Genomic DNA, 16191 nt, shown 5'->3' on the forward strand with positions numbered 1-16191 from the left:
GCGTAACATCTTCAGATTCATCTATGTTATTGCATCAGTCAGAATTACCTTCCATTTTAAAATAATATTACATTGTATGCGTACACCACATTTTGTTTATCTGTCTTTGGACACTTGAATTACTTTCATATTTTGGCTATTATGAATAATGTTGCTATGAATGTGGGAACAAATTTTTGTTTGATTTTTTTTTTCCAACACTTTACTATGAAAAATTTTAAGCATACAGCAAAGTTGAAAGAATTTTACAGTGAACATCTATATCCCTAGATATACCTAGATGCTACCACTAATTTTTTACTGTGCTTGCTTTATTAATATCTATCTGTCTATCTGTCCATCAGTCAGTCCTGTTTTAGATGTTTCAGATTATTTTGCGGACAGCACATTTCTAGCATCATATCATTTACCAGAATTCACTACTAGTTTGTTTTTTCTTTTGAGATAACAATTTACATACAGTGAAATGCCCAAATCTTAACTATACATTCAATTAATATACCTATGTAAGTGAAACTCCTGATAAGATAGAGAACATTACTGTCACCCCAAAAAGTTCCATCCTGCCCCTTCCCAGCTGGTTCGTTCTTCTGATTCCACAAAGGTAATCATTGTTCTTATAAATTTCCTACTATGGATTGGTTTTGTATGTTCTAGAACTTTATGTAAATGGAATCATAATATGTACTTTCTGTGTTTTCTTCCATTTAGCATTATGTTTTTGAGATTCATTCAGTTTGTTCTGTAAATCAGTTCTTCCTTTTTTTATATTACTGAGTAATATTCCATCATATAAATATATAATTATTTATCCATTGTCTTGTGATGGACACCTGGGCTGTTTTCATGGCAACCTATTTTTCCTTACTTTATACAGGATAAGGTAATAACTCCCCTGCTTATTTCTTCATCCTGAAGTCACTAACATTATGGCTTAGTAACTCCTTGTGAAGAAATTTTTTTTTTAAGTATTAAATTTAAAATGCTTCTCAGTTCCCTGATAACTCAGCAACATCATTTCTCTTTACCTTAGATCTTAGACAGTGAAAGAGATCAAGTAGTTGCTGATTTAAATGTGTATCACACATATTGGTATATGGTGCTCTCTTTAATGCTAGTAAATAAATATGCTAGTAAACAAACTGTCCCACAGGGAGCCACTGCCTTCCATGCTAGGTGCATCTAGACTCCTTAAACGGCCTCCCAGTCCTAATCCTGTCTTTAAATTTTTGAAACAACATTGTCGGTTCGCTTTTGAGAGGGAGGTGTGAGTAGGAGGCATTCTGTAGTTCCTGGTGCTGAAGGTGATATAGTTGTCACTGTAGTCAGCCGCTCGAGCAGCAGCAGCAGCAAAGGGTAGAAGATAAGGATGGATAGGATAGAGGAGATGGAGACATACGGGGAAGGTTATCAGTAGCTGAAGTCAGTCTCCATCACGATGATCAGTTTAAACCCAGTTTTTTTACACAGAGAAATTCAAGTCCGTCTGTTTTCAGTATATTTCTTTTGCACAGAGTGGCAAGATGACAACTCTCATAGATTTAAATATCCTAATTTTGCTATGTTTTTGTCTACTGTATTGATGGTGTATGCTTGTATGTTGTTCTCAAAATACCATAAGAACATTAAGACTCATTTTGTAATGCATTCTCTTTTCATTTAATTTGTGGTATAAGGAGAAAATCTAGTTTTAAAAATTCTACAGGTATAAGGACAAGTAACTAAGTAAGGATATCAAAGGAGCATTTAAGATATTAAGACCTGCTCTGTATTTTCAGAAGGTGTGAAAGTAATACCACTTAATAGGTTAGCAGCACCCTGCACTTTCAAAGCACTTAAGAGTCATTCATCTGTCTGAGGTAGGACAGTATATGCACTCTTGGTTAACAGATGAGAACTCTTTTTTACCCCCTGTGATTTCGCTGTATTTGAATTCCAGAATTCATCTAGATCCCTCCAAATAGTGCTTCTTAGTTTCCTTGTGGCCAAGGATTCCTTTTAATAATGGTTTTCCCCCCTAATCTCCTAAATACTTGTAGGATATTTTTTCATGAGAGTTGTTAAAACTAGAAACAAAGAATTGTCAGCTTTTGTGGTATAGTAAAAATATATTTAACTTGAAAATTTGTAGGAGATTATATCATTCATAAAAAATAAAGCAATTATATAAAAATAGATGAACTACCTCATGAATTTGGATAGCCCTTAAGAAACTATAGTGTGTACCTAATTAATGGTTTTTCTTTTAGAGGAGAGATTATGAAATCCTGTATCCAAAATAATGTAGTAATTAATTGCATTGTATTGTTTGAGATATGTTTCTGGTTAACAAAGAGAAAAGAAAGAAAACACAGGTGTGTACTTCCTAGTTTTATCCTGAATGGTTATGAGGATAGCATCTCTGCAAGTTACTGATTATGTTATTACTTGAATTAATAATCTTGAATTAGAGCATGTTCACAGGAACTTTATAATTTGAAGTAAATAGTTACCACATTCAGATACCTGGTTGTGCTGGTCTTTCTTCATTTAAGTGTAGAACATTTTGAAAGCAAAATTCCAAAGCCTGATTTATTTTATCTTTGTTTATTTACAAGTATGTTTAATCTTGCTCTTGTTTTGAGCTTCTTAATACTGTGTAAAAATATTAATCATTAGGTGGTCTTACTGTAGATATCTTTAGCACTTCTACGGAAAGTCATTGTCAGAGAATTCATTCTAATTCAAGGTTAATTAGTGTACCATTAAAATAATGTGTTACAAAAATTAATTACATCACAGGTCAAAAAACGTATTAAAAAGCGTAGTGTTCATGTCTGAGAACACATCATCCTCCTTAAAACATTGCTAGACTAGTGCTACCGCTCTGGAAAATATATCTACAGTAGAAATCAGTACTGAGGTCCAGTCATAGGTGTTTCCCCTAAAGTAAATTTTTGGCACCACATATGGGAAATTTAAAATATAACTCCCATTAACAGTAAAATGTGTTACTTGTCTGCTTTCCCATCGCAACAGCTAAGGATTTATATTTTAGCATTAATCAATATAACCCTATTGGGTTAAACCTAAGGAGAAATCAGGAACCTGGTTGAGAAGTAGAAATTATCTGTACATTTTGAAGTAAAAGTATTAAATATATTAATAGTATGTTTTCTTACTTAACTGTTAGGTACTTTGGTAGGTGCCCCCGTGTAAGTATATCACACATCATTTTAACTATGTAGTAATTCTTGTTAATAGTTTAACTTAATAACCATAAAATATACACTTAAAATAAGAATGAGAAAAGATAGGGACTTTGAAATCCTGATTCTTTTAATGTGAAATCTGTGAAACAGTTAAATAGAACTATAGAATATTTTATACATTGGTATTTTCCCCATTACAATATCTGATTGTCCATATGAAGGGTTTGGGAATTTGTGCCTTAGTAACAGCAGGTCAATACACATTAGAGCTACAGAAGTTTTAACATGGGAAACTCTTTTCTCCACTCAACAACGCATTTTTTACTTGAGTTTTAGAACTCTCTCTATTAAAAGATATTCTTAGTGGGCTCTGCACAAAATACTTTTGCTGCTATTAACAAGTTGTAAAGAATCTACCCACATTTTAAAATTTTCTGCTTTTCTTCCTCTTTGGATTTTATGTAAGCCTGTGGGAAAATATATTCATAAGTAAATAAATTGAGCAAATGGAAGAAAAAGAGAAGAATAATTTGTAGGGAAGAGATTGTCTTTGTTTCTTTCTTGTTGTTTTCTTCAAGAATAAATCCTGGTTTAATTAGTTGAACTTCTAGGTGCATGAAGAGATTCTGAAAGATAAAGAGTATAAAGTGGGTTTAGAAAAGCTTTCTTGAAAAGTGCTTTTTACTTTAAAACCGTCTTTGTGTCCCTGCTTATATCTTCTGAAATCTTTTCTAAAATGACATAAAGTAGGGATTTCAACTTAATGTAGAAAAGCATTCCATTCTTTAAAAATGACAACATCACTTCTACCCTCAAAAAGTAGGCTTAAACTATACACCACTCATTTCTTCAGAAAAGTCCTTGGCTTCTGGGGTATTTTTTAATAGTTTGGACCAAGTGAGCTTCTTTAATTAACTAAATCAAGATTTTCTGGAAGTGGAAAATAGAATTAACATGTTGATAGTAACTGTGAGTCTTTGGTAGACAGTGGTTAAATGTTTCATATTTAGTACTTTGACTCCTAACAGTCATCTATTCTGTTTTGCAAGTGTAACATTTGAAGATAGATATTAGCAGATTTTATTAGTGTTTTTTTAGATATTTCAGAGTATAAATTTGGGATATTAACAGGCAATGCTTAGTTTCAAACTGACTTAATTCTCTTACATTGTAAGGAATATATGAGTTAATTTAGATACACTGATTGTGATTTCTACCTAAGTTTAAATACTCATATTTTACCTGTAAGATTTCTTTCACCAGGGCACCTGGGTGGCTCAGTCATTAAGCATCTGCCTTCAGCTCAGGTCATGATCACAGGTTCTGCTCTGCGGGAAGCCTGCTTCACCCTCCCTCACTCCCTCTGCTCACGTTCCCTCTCTCTGTCAAATAAATAAATAAAATCTTAAAAAAACAAAAAAAGATTTCTTTCACCAGAAGAAGTAAACATGATAATTTAAGAAAACTATATTTTACATTTATAAATTACTTTAAAATTAAAAACGCATTATCTTATAGTTCATTCATTCAACAAATACTGTTGGTATTACGGCTGTCAGTATTATCCTTTTCTTCACTCTATAGGTGAGGAATTGGATCAATCTGAAGTAAGTCACTGGGCTAGTACATAATGGATTCCAGAAGTAGAACTCAGGATTTCCAGTTGATTTAGAAAAGTCTATTCCCTTTCCTATAGAGCATTTTTAAAAATTTTTTAAAAAAAATTTTAAGATTTTATTTATTTATTTGACAGAGAGAGATCACAAGTAGGCAGAGAGGCAGGCAGAGAGAGAGGAGGAAGCAGGCTCCCTGCTGAGCAGAGAGCCCGATGTGGGGCTGGATCCCAGGACCCTGAGACCATGACCTGAGCCGAAGGCAGAGGCTTAACCTACTGAGCCACCCAGGCGCCCCATCCATAGAGCATTTTATATCAACTAGTTTTAGAATAATTAACCTACAGTTTTACATATTACTTTGTCTTTCTTAAAACATTGTATCTTTTAGTACATACCTACTAAAAATTACTTGAATGGCCTAAATGCTACAATCAAAAGATACCGGGTGGCAGAATGGATAAAAAAGACCCATCTATATGCTGCCTTCAGGAGACTCACTTCAGGTCTAAAGACACATACAGACTGAAAGTGAAGAGATGGAAAAACATGTACTGTAAAAATGGAAGCAAGAAACAAGCTGGGGTAGCAATACTTATATCAGACAAAATAGACTTTAAAGCAAACACTGTAGGGGCGCCTGGGTGGCTCAGATTGTTGAGCGTCTGCCTTTGGCTCAGGTCATTATCTTCAGGCCCTGGAATAGAGCCCCATGTTGGGCTTCCAGCTCAGTAGGGAGTCTGCTGCTCCCTCTCCCTCTGCCTCTCCCCCTGCTTGTGTTCTCTCAGTCTCTCTCTCTCTCAAATGAATAAATAAAATCTTTAAAAAAAAAAAAACACTGTAGCAAGAGACAAAGAAGGGCATTCCGTAATGATAAAGAGATCGATCCAACAAGAAGATACATTGGAGCACCTAAATATATACATAAAGAGAGAAATTGATGGTAATTCAGTAATGTAGGGAATTTAACATTCCACTTACATCAGTGGATAAATTTAGGCAGAAAATGAATAAAGAAACACTATTGTTGAGTGACACATTATACCAGATGGATATAACAGCTACATATAGAACGTTCCATCCAGAAACAACAGAATTACCTAGGAATAAACTTAATCAAGGAGGTGAAAGACCTGTACTCTAAAAACTATAAAACACTGATGAAAGAAATTAAAGATAACACAAACAAATGGAAAGATATGCCCTGCTTGTGGATTGAAAGAACCAGTACTGTTAAATTGTTCATACTGGTCAAAGCAATCTACAGATTCAGTGTAATCCCTATCAAGACACCAACAGCGTTTTTCACAGAACAAGAACAAATAATCCTAAAGTTCGTATGGAACCACAAAAGAGCCTGAATAGCCAAAGCAATCTTGAGAAAGAAAAGGCTGTAGGTATCATAATTCCAGATTTCAAGGTAACCCTATAAAGCCGTAGTCATCAAAGCAGTATGGTGTTTGCAGAAAATAGGCACATAGATGAATGGAACCTGAATTGGTGCAGACACCGTGGAAAATAGTATGGAGGTTCCTTAAAAAATTAGAAATAGAAATACTTGGGGCACCTGGGTGGCCCAGTCAGTTCAGAGTCTGTCTTCGGCTCAGGTCATGATCCCAGGGTCCTAGGATTAAGCTCCACATCAGGCTCTCTGCTCAGCAAGGGAATCTGCTTCTCTCTCTTTCTCTGCCCCTCCCCCTGTTTGCTCACTCTTTGTCTCTCTCTCTCTCTCTCTCAAATAAATAAATAAATAAAATCTTTAACAAAATAGAAATACTATATGATTCTACCTCCCCTCCCTCAAATACTGTAGGATCCGATAATTTCACTACTGGGGACTTACTCAAAACAAAAACACTAATTTGAAAAGATAAGTGCACCCCTCTGTCTATTGCAAAATTACATACAGTAGCCAAGATACGAAAGCAGCCTAAGTGTCTGTTGATAGATAAATGGATAAAGAAGTTGTGATATAGCCATATGTATACATAACGCCCCCACACACAAATGTGTGTACAATTATTACGCTCTTGTAAAAAATGATGAGATTTTGCCATTTGGCAAGACAATATGAATGGATTATGCTAAGTGAAATAAATCGGACTAATAAAGACCATCACCATAGGATTTCACTCATATGTGGAATCTAAAAAATAAAATGAATAAACAAAAGAAAAGCAGAATCAGATCTATAAATACACAGATCAAACTGATGGTTGTCAGAGGGAAGTGTGTTTTACTTGGCCTCGTAACAGGAATAACAAATTCATTTCTTTTTTTGTGTTTTTAGGGCAGAGCTCTACTCCATTGGGCATGTGATCGAGGACATAAAGAACTAGTTACAGTCCTGCTACAGTATAGAGCTGATATTAACTGTCAGGTAAGACTGATGAAGAGGGGGAGCTTTTTTAAAAAAATGGAGGTAAAATTCACGCAACAGAAAATTCACCGTATTAACCACCTTAAAGTGTATAGTTCATTGACATTCATACAGTTAACAGTGTTGTGTGACCGTCGCATTTTCATTACCCCAGAAGGAAACCTTGTATTTGCTAAGCAGTCACCTCCTATTTCCCCCTCATCGCAGACCTTGGCAACAACTAATCTGCTTTCTGTTTCGGTGGATTTGCATATTCTGGATATTTCATATAAATGGAATCTAATGAATGGCTTCTTTTTTTTTTTTTTTTAATTTTATTTATTTATTTGACAGACAGAGATCACAAGTAGGCAGAGAGGCAGGCAGAGAGAGGGGGAAGCAGGCTTCCCGCTGAGCAGAGAGCCCGATGCGGGGCTCGATCCCAGGACCCTGAGATCATGACCTGAGCTGAAGGCAGAGGCTTAACCCACTGAGGCACCCAGGCGCCCCTAATCAGTGGCTTCTTTCACTTGGCATAATATTTTCAAGGTTCATCCATGTAGCATGTAACAGTACTTGATTCTTTTTTTATGGCTAAATACTATACTGTTGTACAGATAAACCTCATGTTGTTTATCATTTCATCAGTTGATGTACAGTTGAGTAATTTTGGTTTTTGGCAGTTGTGAATAGTTGCTGTGAGCAATTCTTGTATGTGTTTTTGTTTGAACACTTGTTTTCTGTTTTCTTGGTTCTGTACCTAAGAGTAGAATTTTGGAGTTGTATAGTAATTTGATGTTTTTGAAAAGGAACCTCCAAACTATTTCCACAGGAATCACACCGTTTTACATTCCTACCAGCAATGCATGAGGGTTCTAATTTCTCCACTGCTTTGCCAACATTTATTTTCTTTTGTAATAGGCATTATACTGGGGGCAAAGTGTTACCACATCTTGCTTGATTTTGATTTGCATTTCCTTAACAACTGGTGACGTTGGTGTCTTTTCATGTACTTATTAACAAAGTCTGTATCTCCTTTGGAGAAATGTGTATTCAAGTCTTTCAGCCCTTTTTAAATTGAGTTGTTTGTCTTTTTGTTGTTAAGATGTAGCTTATGTACTTTCTGTACTCTGGATAGTAGTCCATTGTCAGACACATGCTTTGCAGGTATCTTCACCCTTTCTGAGAGTTCTTTTCACTTTTTTGATAGTATCTTTTGGTGCACGGGTTTTTTTTGTTTTGTTTTGTTTATTGTTTTTTAGGTTTTTAATTTTGATTTAAGTTCAGTTTATCTATTTTTTCTTTTGTTGGTTGTGCTCTTGGCGTCATACCTAAGAAACCATTGTCAAATAAATATAAGGTCATTAAGATTTACCCTTATGTTTTCTTTCCTTTTTGTTTTTATTGTAGCGAAATATACATAACATAACATTTACCATTTTAACCATTTTCAAGTGTGCAATTCTGTGGCATTAAGTATGTTTAAATTGTTCAGTCATCACCACCATTCATCTCCAGAACTTTTTCTTCTTTCCCAACTGAAATTCTGAATTCCTAACTAACTCCCCATTTCCCCAGCTCCTGGCAACCACAATTCTACTTTACACCTTCATAATATTTTCAGGGATCATCCGTGTTGGTAGCATGTGTCAGGATCTCCTTCCTTTTTAGGGGCACCTGCCTGGGTGGCTCAGTTCATTAAGCGTCTGCCTTCAGCATGGGTCCTGATCCCAGGGACCCAGAAAGTCAAGCCCCACATCAGGCTCCCTTTGGGAGAAGTCTGCTTCTACTTCTCCCTTCGCTCCTCCCCTGCTACTCCTCCTCCCCCGCTCGTGCTCTCTCTTGCTCACCCTCAAATAAAAAAATTTAAAATTTAAAAAATAAAATAATTTCCTTTCTTTGAAAAACTAGATAATATATCATTATATGTATATACCACATTTTGTTTATCCAAATATCCCATCTCTAGACACTTGGGTTGCTTTCTCCTTTTCACTATTATGATGAATCCTCCTATGAGCATAGGTAACAACTGTTTATTGGAGTCCTTGCTTTCACTTCTTTTTAGTGCATAACCAGAAGTAGAATTGCTTGATCATATGGTTATTCTTTGTTGAATATTTTGAGGAATCACTATAGCATTTTCCACAGTGGCTACACCATTACACGTTCCCATCAGCCATGCACAAGTGTTCGAATTTCTTCACATCTTTACCAACACTTGTTATTTTCTGTATTTGTGATAATAGGCATCTTACTGAGTGTGAAGTGGTATCTCACTGTGGTTTTAATATGCATTTCTCTGATGACTGGTGATGTTGAACATCTTTTCATTTTTTTATTGGCCATTTGTATATCTTGTTTGTATCCTTTGCCCATTTTTAAATTGAGTTGTTTGTATTTTTAAGTTGTAGAAATTCCTTATATATTCTGAATGTCAATCCCTTGTCTGATACATAATTTGCAAATATTTTCTCCCATCCTGTGAATTGTGTTTGACTGTATTGATAGTGTCCTTTGATGCACAAGTTTTAAATTTTGATGAAGTCTGCCTTACCTATTTTTTCTTTTGTTGCCTGTGCTTTTGGTATCATATGCAAGAAATCATTGCCAAATTCAGTATTTTAAAGCTTTTTCCCCTATGTTTAAGAGTTTTGTAATTTTAGATCATATGTTAGTCTTCGACCCATCTTGAGTCAGTGTTTGTATATGGCCTAAGGTAGGGGTCCAGCTTCATTTTTTTGCATATGGTAGTCTGTTTTCTCAGCATCATTTGTTGAAATGTCTTTTCCCCATTGAATGGTCTTGGAACCCTTGTCAAAAATCCTTTGATCATATATGTGAGGGTTTAGGCTTCACATCTATTCCATTGATCTTTATTTCTGTCTTTGTGTCATTACCACATTGGTTTGATTACCGTAGAGTTGTAGTAAAATTTGAAATCGGGAACTGTGAGACCTCCAACTTTCTAACCCCAATATTAAGAGTCACATGCTTCTCCGACTGAACCAGAAAAGATTGTTTTGGCTATTCTGGGTTGCTTAATAAGATGGATTTTTTTTTTTTAATTTCTGCAAAAAAATGTCATTGGGATTTTGATAGGGATTGCTTTGAATCTGTAGATCACTTAAGGGAGTATTGGCATCTTAACAATGTTAAGTCTTCCAGTCAGTGGGTTGTTTTTCCATTTATTGGCTTCTCTAATTTCTTTAGGCAGCATTTTGTGATTTTCAGTATAGAGTTCTTTCACCTCCTTGGTTAAGTTTATTTCTAGGTATTTTATTCTTTTTGATGCTATTTTCAGTGAAATTGTTTTCTAAATTTCCTTTTCGGATTGCTCGTTGTTAGTGGTTAGAAACACAACTGATTCTTGGATGTTGATTTTGTATCCTACAACTTTGCTGAATTTGTTTATTGGTTCTTAAAGCTTTTGTGGAATCTTCTGGGTTTTTTACACATAAGATCATTTTTGTTGTCTATAAACAGATAATTTTACATCTTCCTTTGCAATTTGGATTCCTTTTCTTTTTCCTTTTTTTTTTTTTTAAAGTAATCTGTACATCCAGCATGGGGCTCAAACTCACAACCCCAAATCAAGAGTCACATGCTGTACAAACTGAGCCAGTCAGGCGCCACAGGATTCTTGCTTGCTTGCTTGCTTGCTTGCTTGCTCTGACTAGGCATTCTAGTACTGTGTCAAATAGAAGTAATATAAATGGGTATCCTTGTCCTGTTCTAGGTGTTTACTTTTTAATTTAGGATATTAGATATAAAATGCTTTTCTTTACGTAACATTGATTGCCATATATATCCATTCCAGTCTAGCCCTTTAGGCCTTATGAGATCATCCTGGCTCTTTTCATTAAGCCTGAAATTTTTTAGTTCTAACTATACTCTCCATTTCACTCTAAATTTCTTTTTGACCTAAAAGAAATCTCTGGTTACTTTACTGATCTACCTTCTCCCATTTCAGCTCATTTTATCCATTCTCATACTATTATATTCATCCTCATCTCCATTCTTTCTGTTTTTTAACTATTACAGCCACATGGGAAAAGCCTAATTCTGATTAATCCAATTACTTGCCATTTACACATGTACACCTAGTCTCTGGGCAAAGCTAGAAAAAAATACAACTCATATCTGGTACGATATTATCATAAATTATGGTGTCCATCTTTAATTTTGCCTGAAAAGTCTAAGGGTCCTTTTCATTCTCAGATTCTTTCTCATTTCACAGAGAATAGGAAAAAGCTTTATCACAAACCCAGATTTCAGCCAGTAGGTCCAAAAGCATAGATCTCTTCTTCTGAGGCTATCCCTCAGATACTTCAGAGTCACGGTAGCTTCCACTGAACCTACCATCTTTTAACAGCTGCCACTGTTGGATGGTGCCTCACTGCAGTTGGCACCATCATCCAACCAGTTTTCCAGGGACCGTCCTTGATTCTCCTCTCATTTTCATACCCATTCCAGTCCTGTAGGTTCTGCCTTCTAAGTATTAACTTCCAAGTCTACCCACTTCTCTATTTCAACATTTCTAGTACACAAGTTCAGCAGTTCTGAACTCTATTTCTACTTCTAATCTTGATATCCTTCAGTATATTTTCCATTTTTCATCTGGAGAATCTTTCTAAGATGCTAATTTGCAAATGTTTTCTTGTTTACCTTTGTTTTTCTAAGGCATAATCTTAATTTCTGTGCCCTGGAAAGGTCTTCATCATCTTACACCGCCATTTATTTCTCAGTGAGCTCCTTGCTTGTACCCCATCCCTGCTGTGCTAAACTTCATTTTGTTGAAGGACTTGACATGCTGCTCACCTCTTGGCCTTTATATTTGCTGTTTTCTCTCTTCCTCATTCTCCTTCCTGTGCCTCAGCTTATACATCACTTCCTCCAGGAAGCCTTCCTTCGCTTGACCACTTAGACACACCCAGTAGTTTATAGCTCCTCGTTCTTAAGTTCCTCAGAGATTTATTACAGTGCAATCACTTTGTATTATAATTGGCTGATTACATGTCTATATTTTCAACACTACCATATATAGGTACTAGAGTTTGGTTATATCACCAGTGCCTCGTATAATATCTGACATATAGTAAATGCTCAGTAATTATTGAATAAAGTAATATTGGCTTGTAAAGAAGTTGACAAATTTTAGAAAAAATAGAACTTGAGTACCAGAAAGGACCTAAGCATTTACCAGTACTTTTTGGGTGTCCTTGTTGCTTTATCAGAAGAAATACTTCTTTTCCCATTAGATACATGTGCGTTCTTCTTGGGCCAGTTCCCTAGCTTTGAGTCATTGGTCATATCATAGCCTGCTACCATAATTTGCCTTGAAATATATATTTTTTTCTTTTTTTTTTTTTTGTAGGTACTATGTGTTTAAAAAAAAACCTTGGGGTACCTGGGTGGCTTAGTCGGTTAACATCTGCCTTTCGATCAGGTCATGATCCCAGGCTCCTGAGATCGAGCCCTGAATTGGGCTCCCTGCTCATCAGGGAGCCTGATTCTCCCTTTGTCTGCCACTCCACTGCTTGTGCTCTCTCTCTTGCTCTCTCTCTGTCAAATAAATAAATAAAATCTTAAAAAAAAAACCTCAAAAATGCAAAAGACTCATTTTTTTATTTATTTATAATTTATTTGACAGAGATCACAAGTAGGCAGAGAGGCAGGCGGGGGTGCGGGGAGGGAAGCAGGCTCCCCGCCGAGCAGAGAGCCTGATGTGAGGCCCAATCCCAGGACCCGGGATTATGACTCAAGCCCAAGGCAGAGGCTTTAACCCACTGAGCCACCCAGGTGCCCCAAAAGACTAATTTTTAAAAAAAACTTCCTTGTCATTGTTTCCCAGCCACCCAGTTCCCTCTTCTGGAGACAGATCTCTTACTAGCTAGTATATATCCGTGCAGGATATGTTTTTATATATATATATATACACACACACACACACACACACACACACACACACATACATGCATATATATACACATATATGTATATATGCATGTACTGTAGCAATATGATGCAAACTACATACACTGTTCTATATAACTTGCTTTCTTTATCTCAGAGATTGTTCAATATCAGTACTGATAGTGCTGCCTTACTCTTCTTAATGTCTGCATAATATTCCTTTTTAGAGATGTATCATAATTTATTTAACTTGAGCAATGTGTTGGGCATCCTTTCCTGTAACCAAGAACCATCTGTATTTCATTTTCTGTGAAGCATCTGCTCATATGTTTTGCTCAGTTTCCCATTGATGTTTTCTTCTTAATTTAGAGGAACTTTTTTTTTTAAGATTTTATTTATTTATTTGACAGAGAGAGACACAGCAAGAGAGGGAACACAGGCAGGGGGAGTGGGAGAGGAAGAAGCAGCTTCCCACTGAGCAGGAAACCTGGTAGGCGCTCAATCCCAGGACCATGAGATGATGACCTGAGCAGAAGGCAGATGCCTAACGACTGAGCCCCCCCGCCCCCGGGCGTCCGTAGAGGAACTTTTTATATATTAAGGAAAATTAGCACTTTGTGATAAAAATATTCAAGTTTCTCCCCCATGTTTCCTTCTTGTTACTATGATCATTTCATGGTTTCCTTGATCCATGTAGAATTAATTTGTGTCACATGTATGTAATATTTTATTTTTTATCCAGATGGTGCCAGCTTTATTTTTGTATGGATGATTAATCATTTGTTCAGTAATGTTTATTGAATAATCTTTACTGATTGGAAGTATCTTTCTTTTTTCCATATTCTCACTTCCTCTGTATATTTCAGTGTATTTCTGGTGCTGTTTCCTATTCCATTGCTCTGTTTTTCCATTCATGTATTTGTGCTATGATGTTTTAAGGATGATAGCTTCAAAATATTTTTTAATATCTGGTAGGATATGTTTCTTCACTACTTATTGAGAAATTTTCTTGTGATTTTTACTTGCTTATTTTTCTTTATGAATTTTAAATCGTGTTTCCATCCCTTGCTTCTCCTATCCACTACCATAAAGTTAAGTAAGTTAAAAAAACAAAACGAAGTATTGGTGCACTCATGTCTTTTATTTGGCTTGTGTTGTTAGGGGGTATTTTGGAAGGAAATGTTCCCAAGTTAGCAATAGTCTGAGGTTTTTGTCGAGGTTTTTCTTGTATTATGTTTGGTTAATATAATAAGACAAACAATCCAAAAACCACCTTGTGTGGCCTTATGGAATACTCTTTACAGAATGCCAGCTTTAATGCAAAGTAGAAGTTCCATCTAGGCTTTTGGATGGATATTTAGGACTATGTACAGGCAGTTTTCTCCTTGATGTCTTTGTATTCACAGGACTGTATCTTTATATTGCGCCTAACCTCTATTTTCCTTTGCTGTTGACAATCCTAATCCATACGACCTAGCTTCAGTTAAGGGAATGCTCGTGGCTTTGTCAGTCTGGATTGCTAACATGCTTCCAAGTCACAGAGCTTTTGGAGATGAGCTCTCAGAATAGCTTTCCCCTTGTAATTTCTTCTTTGGTTTCGTTATTGAAAACTCTTTTCAAATATAGACAATACAAACATAATAAATGGAAAGAAGGGTTCATCTCCCTTATGATTCAATCTTTCTTAAACAACATTATTATTGACTGGCCTATTGGTTGCCAAAAAGGAAAATCAATTTTATTAGAACTATTTGCCTGGCCACAGATCTTGGTACTAACCCAGCAGAGACAGGCTGATGTTATCAACTATCTGAAGACTAATTTTTACCGTTAGCCTGAAACAGAGTCATAATTAGAGATATGTCAAAGTCTGCTCCGTGTTTTTCTCTCATTTTTTACCCGTCAGTATATCTCCTATGTACTTTTATTGCATTGCAATTTCTATGTTCTGTGACTGATGGAATTGGAACTTTTTATTTTATTTCTAAGGAAGATCCTTTATAGATTTCATTTGTTATCTGGCAGTATTATGGACACAGTTTTGTCTCTTCCACTGCTTGGTATTGATTTTTAGTTCAACTCTGGAGGTTAGGTTCTTAACCATATTTGAAATTAGGATATGGGTTAAATACCCACACACACACCCCACAGACCTCTTGAGTAATTTTGATCTTTGAAGCCCTGGAGAAAGATTAAAACTACTCCCAAAGCGCACTGAATGTATTTGAGTGCTGAAGATTTATTACTAGGTTTTCTCAGATTTACTGTAAAGTAATGTTAAGGAACTCAGCAGGGTTGAGGGGAGAAGTGGGAGCATCTGTGGTGTTAGGTGTTTACACGGTGTACTAGGTGTTAATGCAGTTCAAGTGGAAAATATTTTGAGTTGTACTGAAATGTTTGAGACTTGGTGATTTATAAATTACATAAACTTATGGTTTACATAATGGCAGAGAGCACCATGCCCTCTCCGTGAATGCCTCGGTGACTATGTGTTGTAAAAGATTTCAAAAACATGAGATTTTGGGGTGCCTGCGTTGCTCAGATGGTTGAGCGACTGCCTTTGGCTCAGCTCGTGATCTCAGGGTCCTGGGATCGAGCCCCGCATTGGGCTCCCTGTTCGGCGGGGAGTCTATCTCTCCCTCCCTCTCTGCCACTCCCCCTGCTTGTGCTATCACTCTCTGTCAAATAAATTTTTTTAAAAAATTAAAAAGAAAAAAAAAGATGTTAACTAAAGTTATTTTGGTGATCATTTCACAGTATATACAAATATTGAACCATTATGTTGTATATCTGAAACTAATATAATGTTGTATGTCAGTTACATCCCAGTTTAAAAAAAAAGGGTACTGTGAAATGAACGAATAAATGAATGAATCTGAAAAAAGAAAGAAATTCTATCTTCGTAGTATGAAATTCTATCTCCTCTTATGTAGTTTTGTGAAATAAATAGAAAATGTATTTTTTAAAGAAGTATAGCAGTAATGACAAGTCTAGATTTCACTAGGGTGTTATGGGGCTTAAATTAAGGACAGTAGCCTCTCCACCTCAAGCTGTCTGGCTGCTCCTGACCAAGTCTACTCCTTCTCCCCAAGTCCACCAAGAATATTACTGC

At 35.9% G+C, this 16191-nt stretch overlaps 1 protein-coding gene across 2 annotated transcripts in view; it reads left to right on the plus strand.

Moving 5' to 3' along the window:
• Nucleotides 1–16191, plus strand: part of ACBD6 (acyl-CoA binding domain containing 6) — a 200692-nt gene that overhangs the window by 96650 nt on the left and 87851 nt on the right. The window contains exon 6 of one of the 2 annotated variants that reach the window (XM_032862718.1): nt 7095–7184. The exons of the other annotated variant lie outside the window; for it this stretch is intronic. Within the exon in view, the coding sequence (XP_032718609.1) occupies nt 7095–7184 (90 nt within the window). The remainder of the gene's footprint in view (nt 1–7094; nt 7185–16191) is intronic. 2 annotated transcript variants of the gene reach the window in all.

The sequence above is a fragment of the Lontra canadensis genome, unplaced genomic scaffold, assembly GCF_010015895.1.
Source record: "Lontra canadensis isolate GAN:19392208 unplaced genomic scaffold, GSC_riverotter_1.0 scaffold24, whole genome shotgun sequence".
NCBI lineage: Eukaryota > Metazoa > Chordata > Mammalia > Carnivora > Mustelidae > Lontra > Lontra canadensis.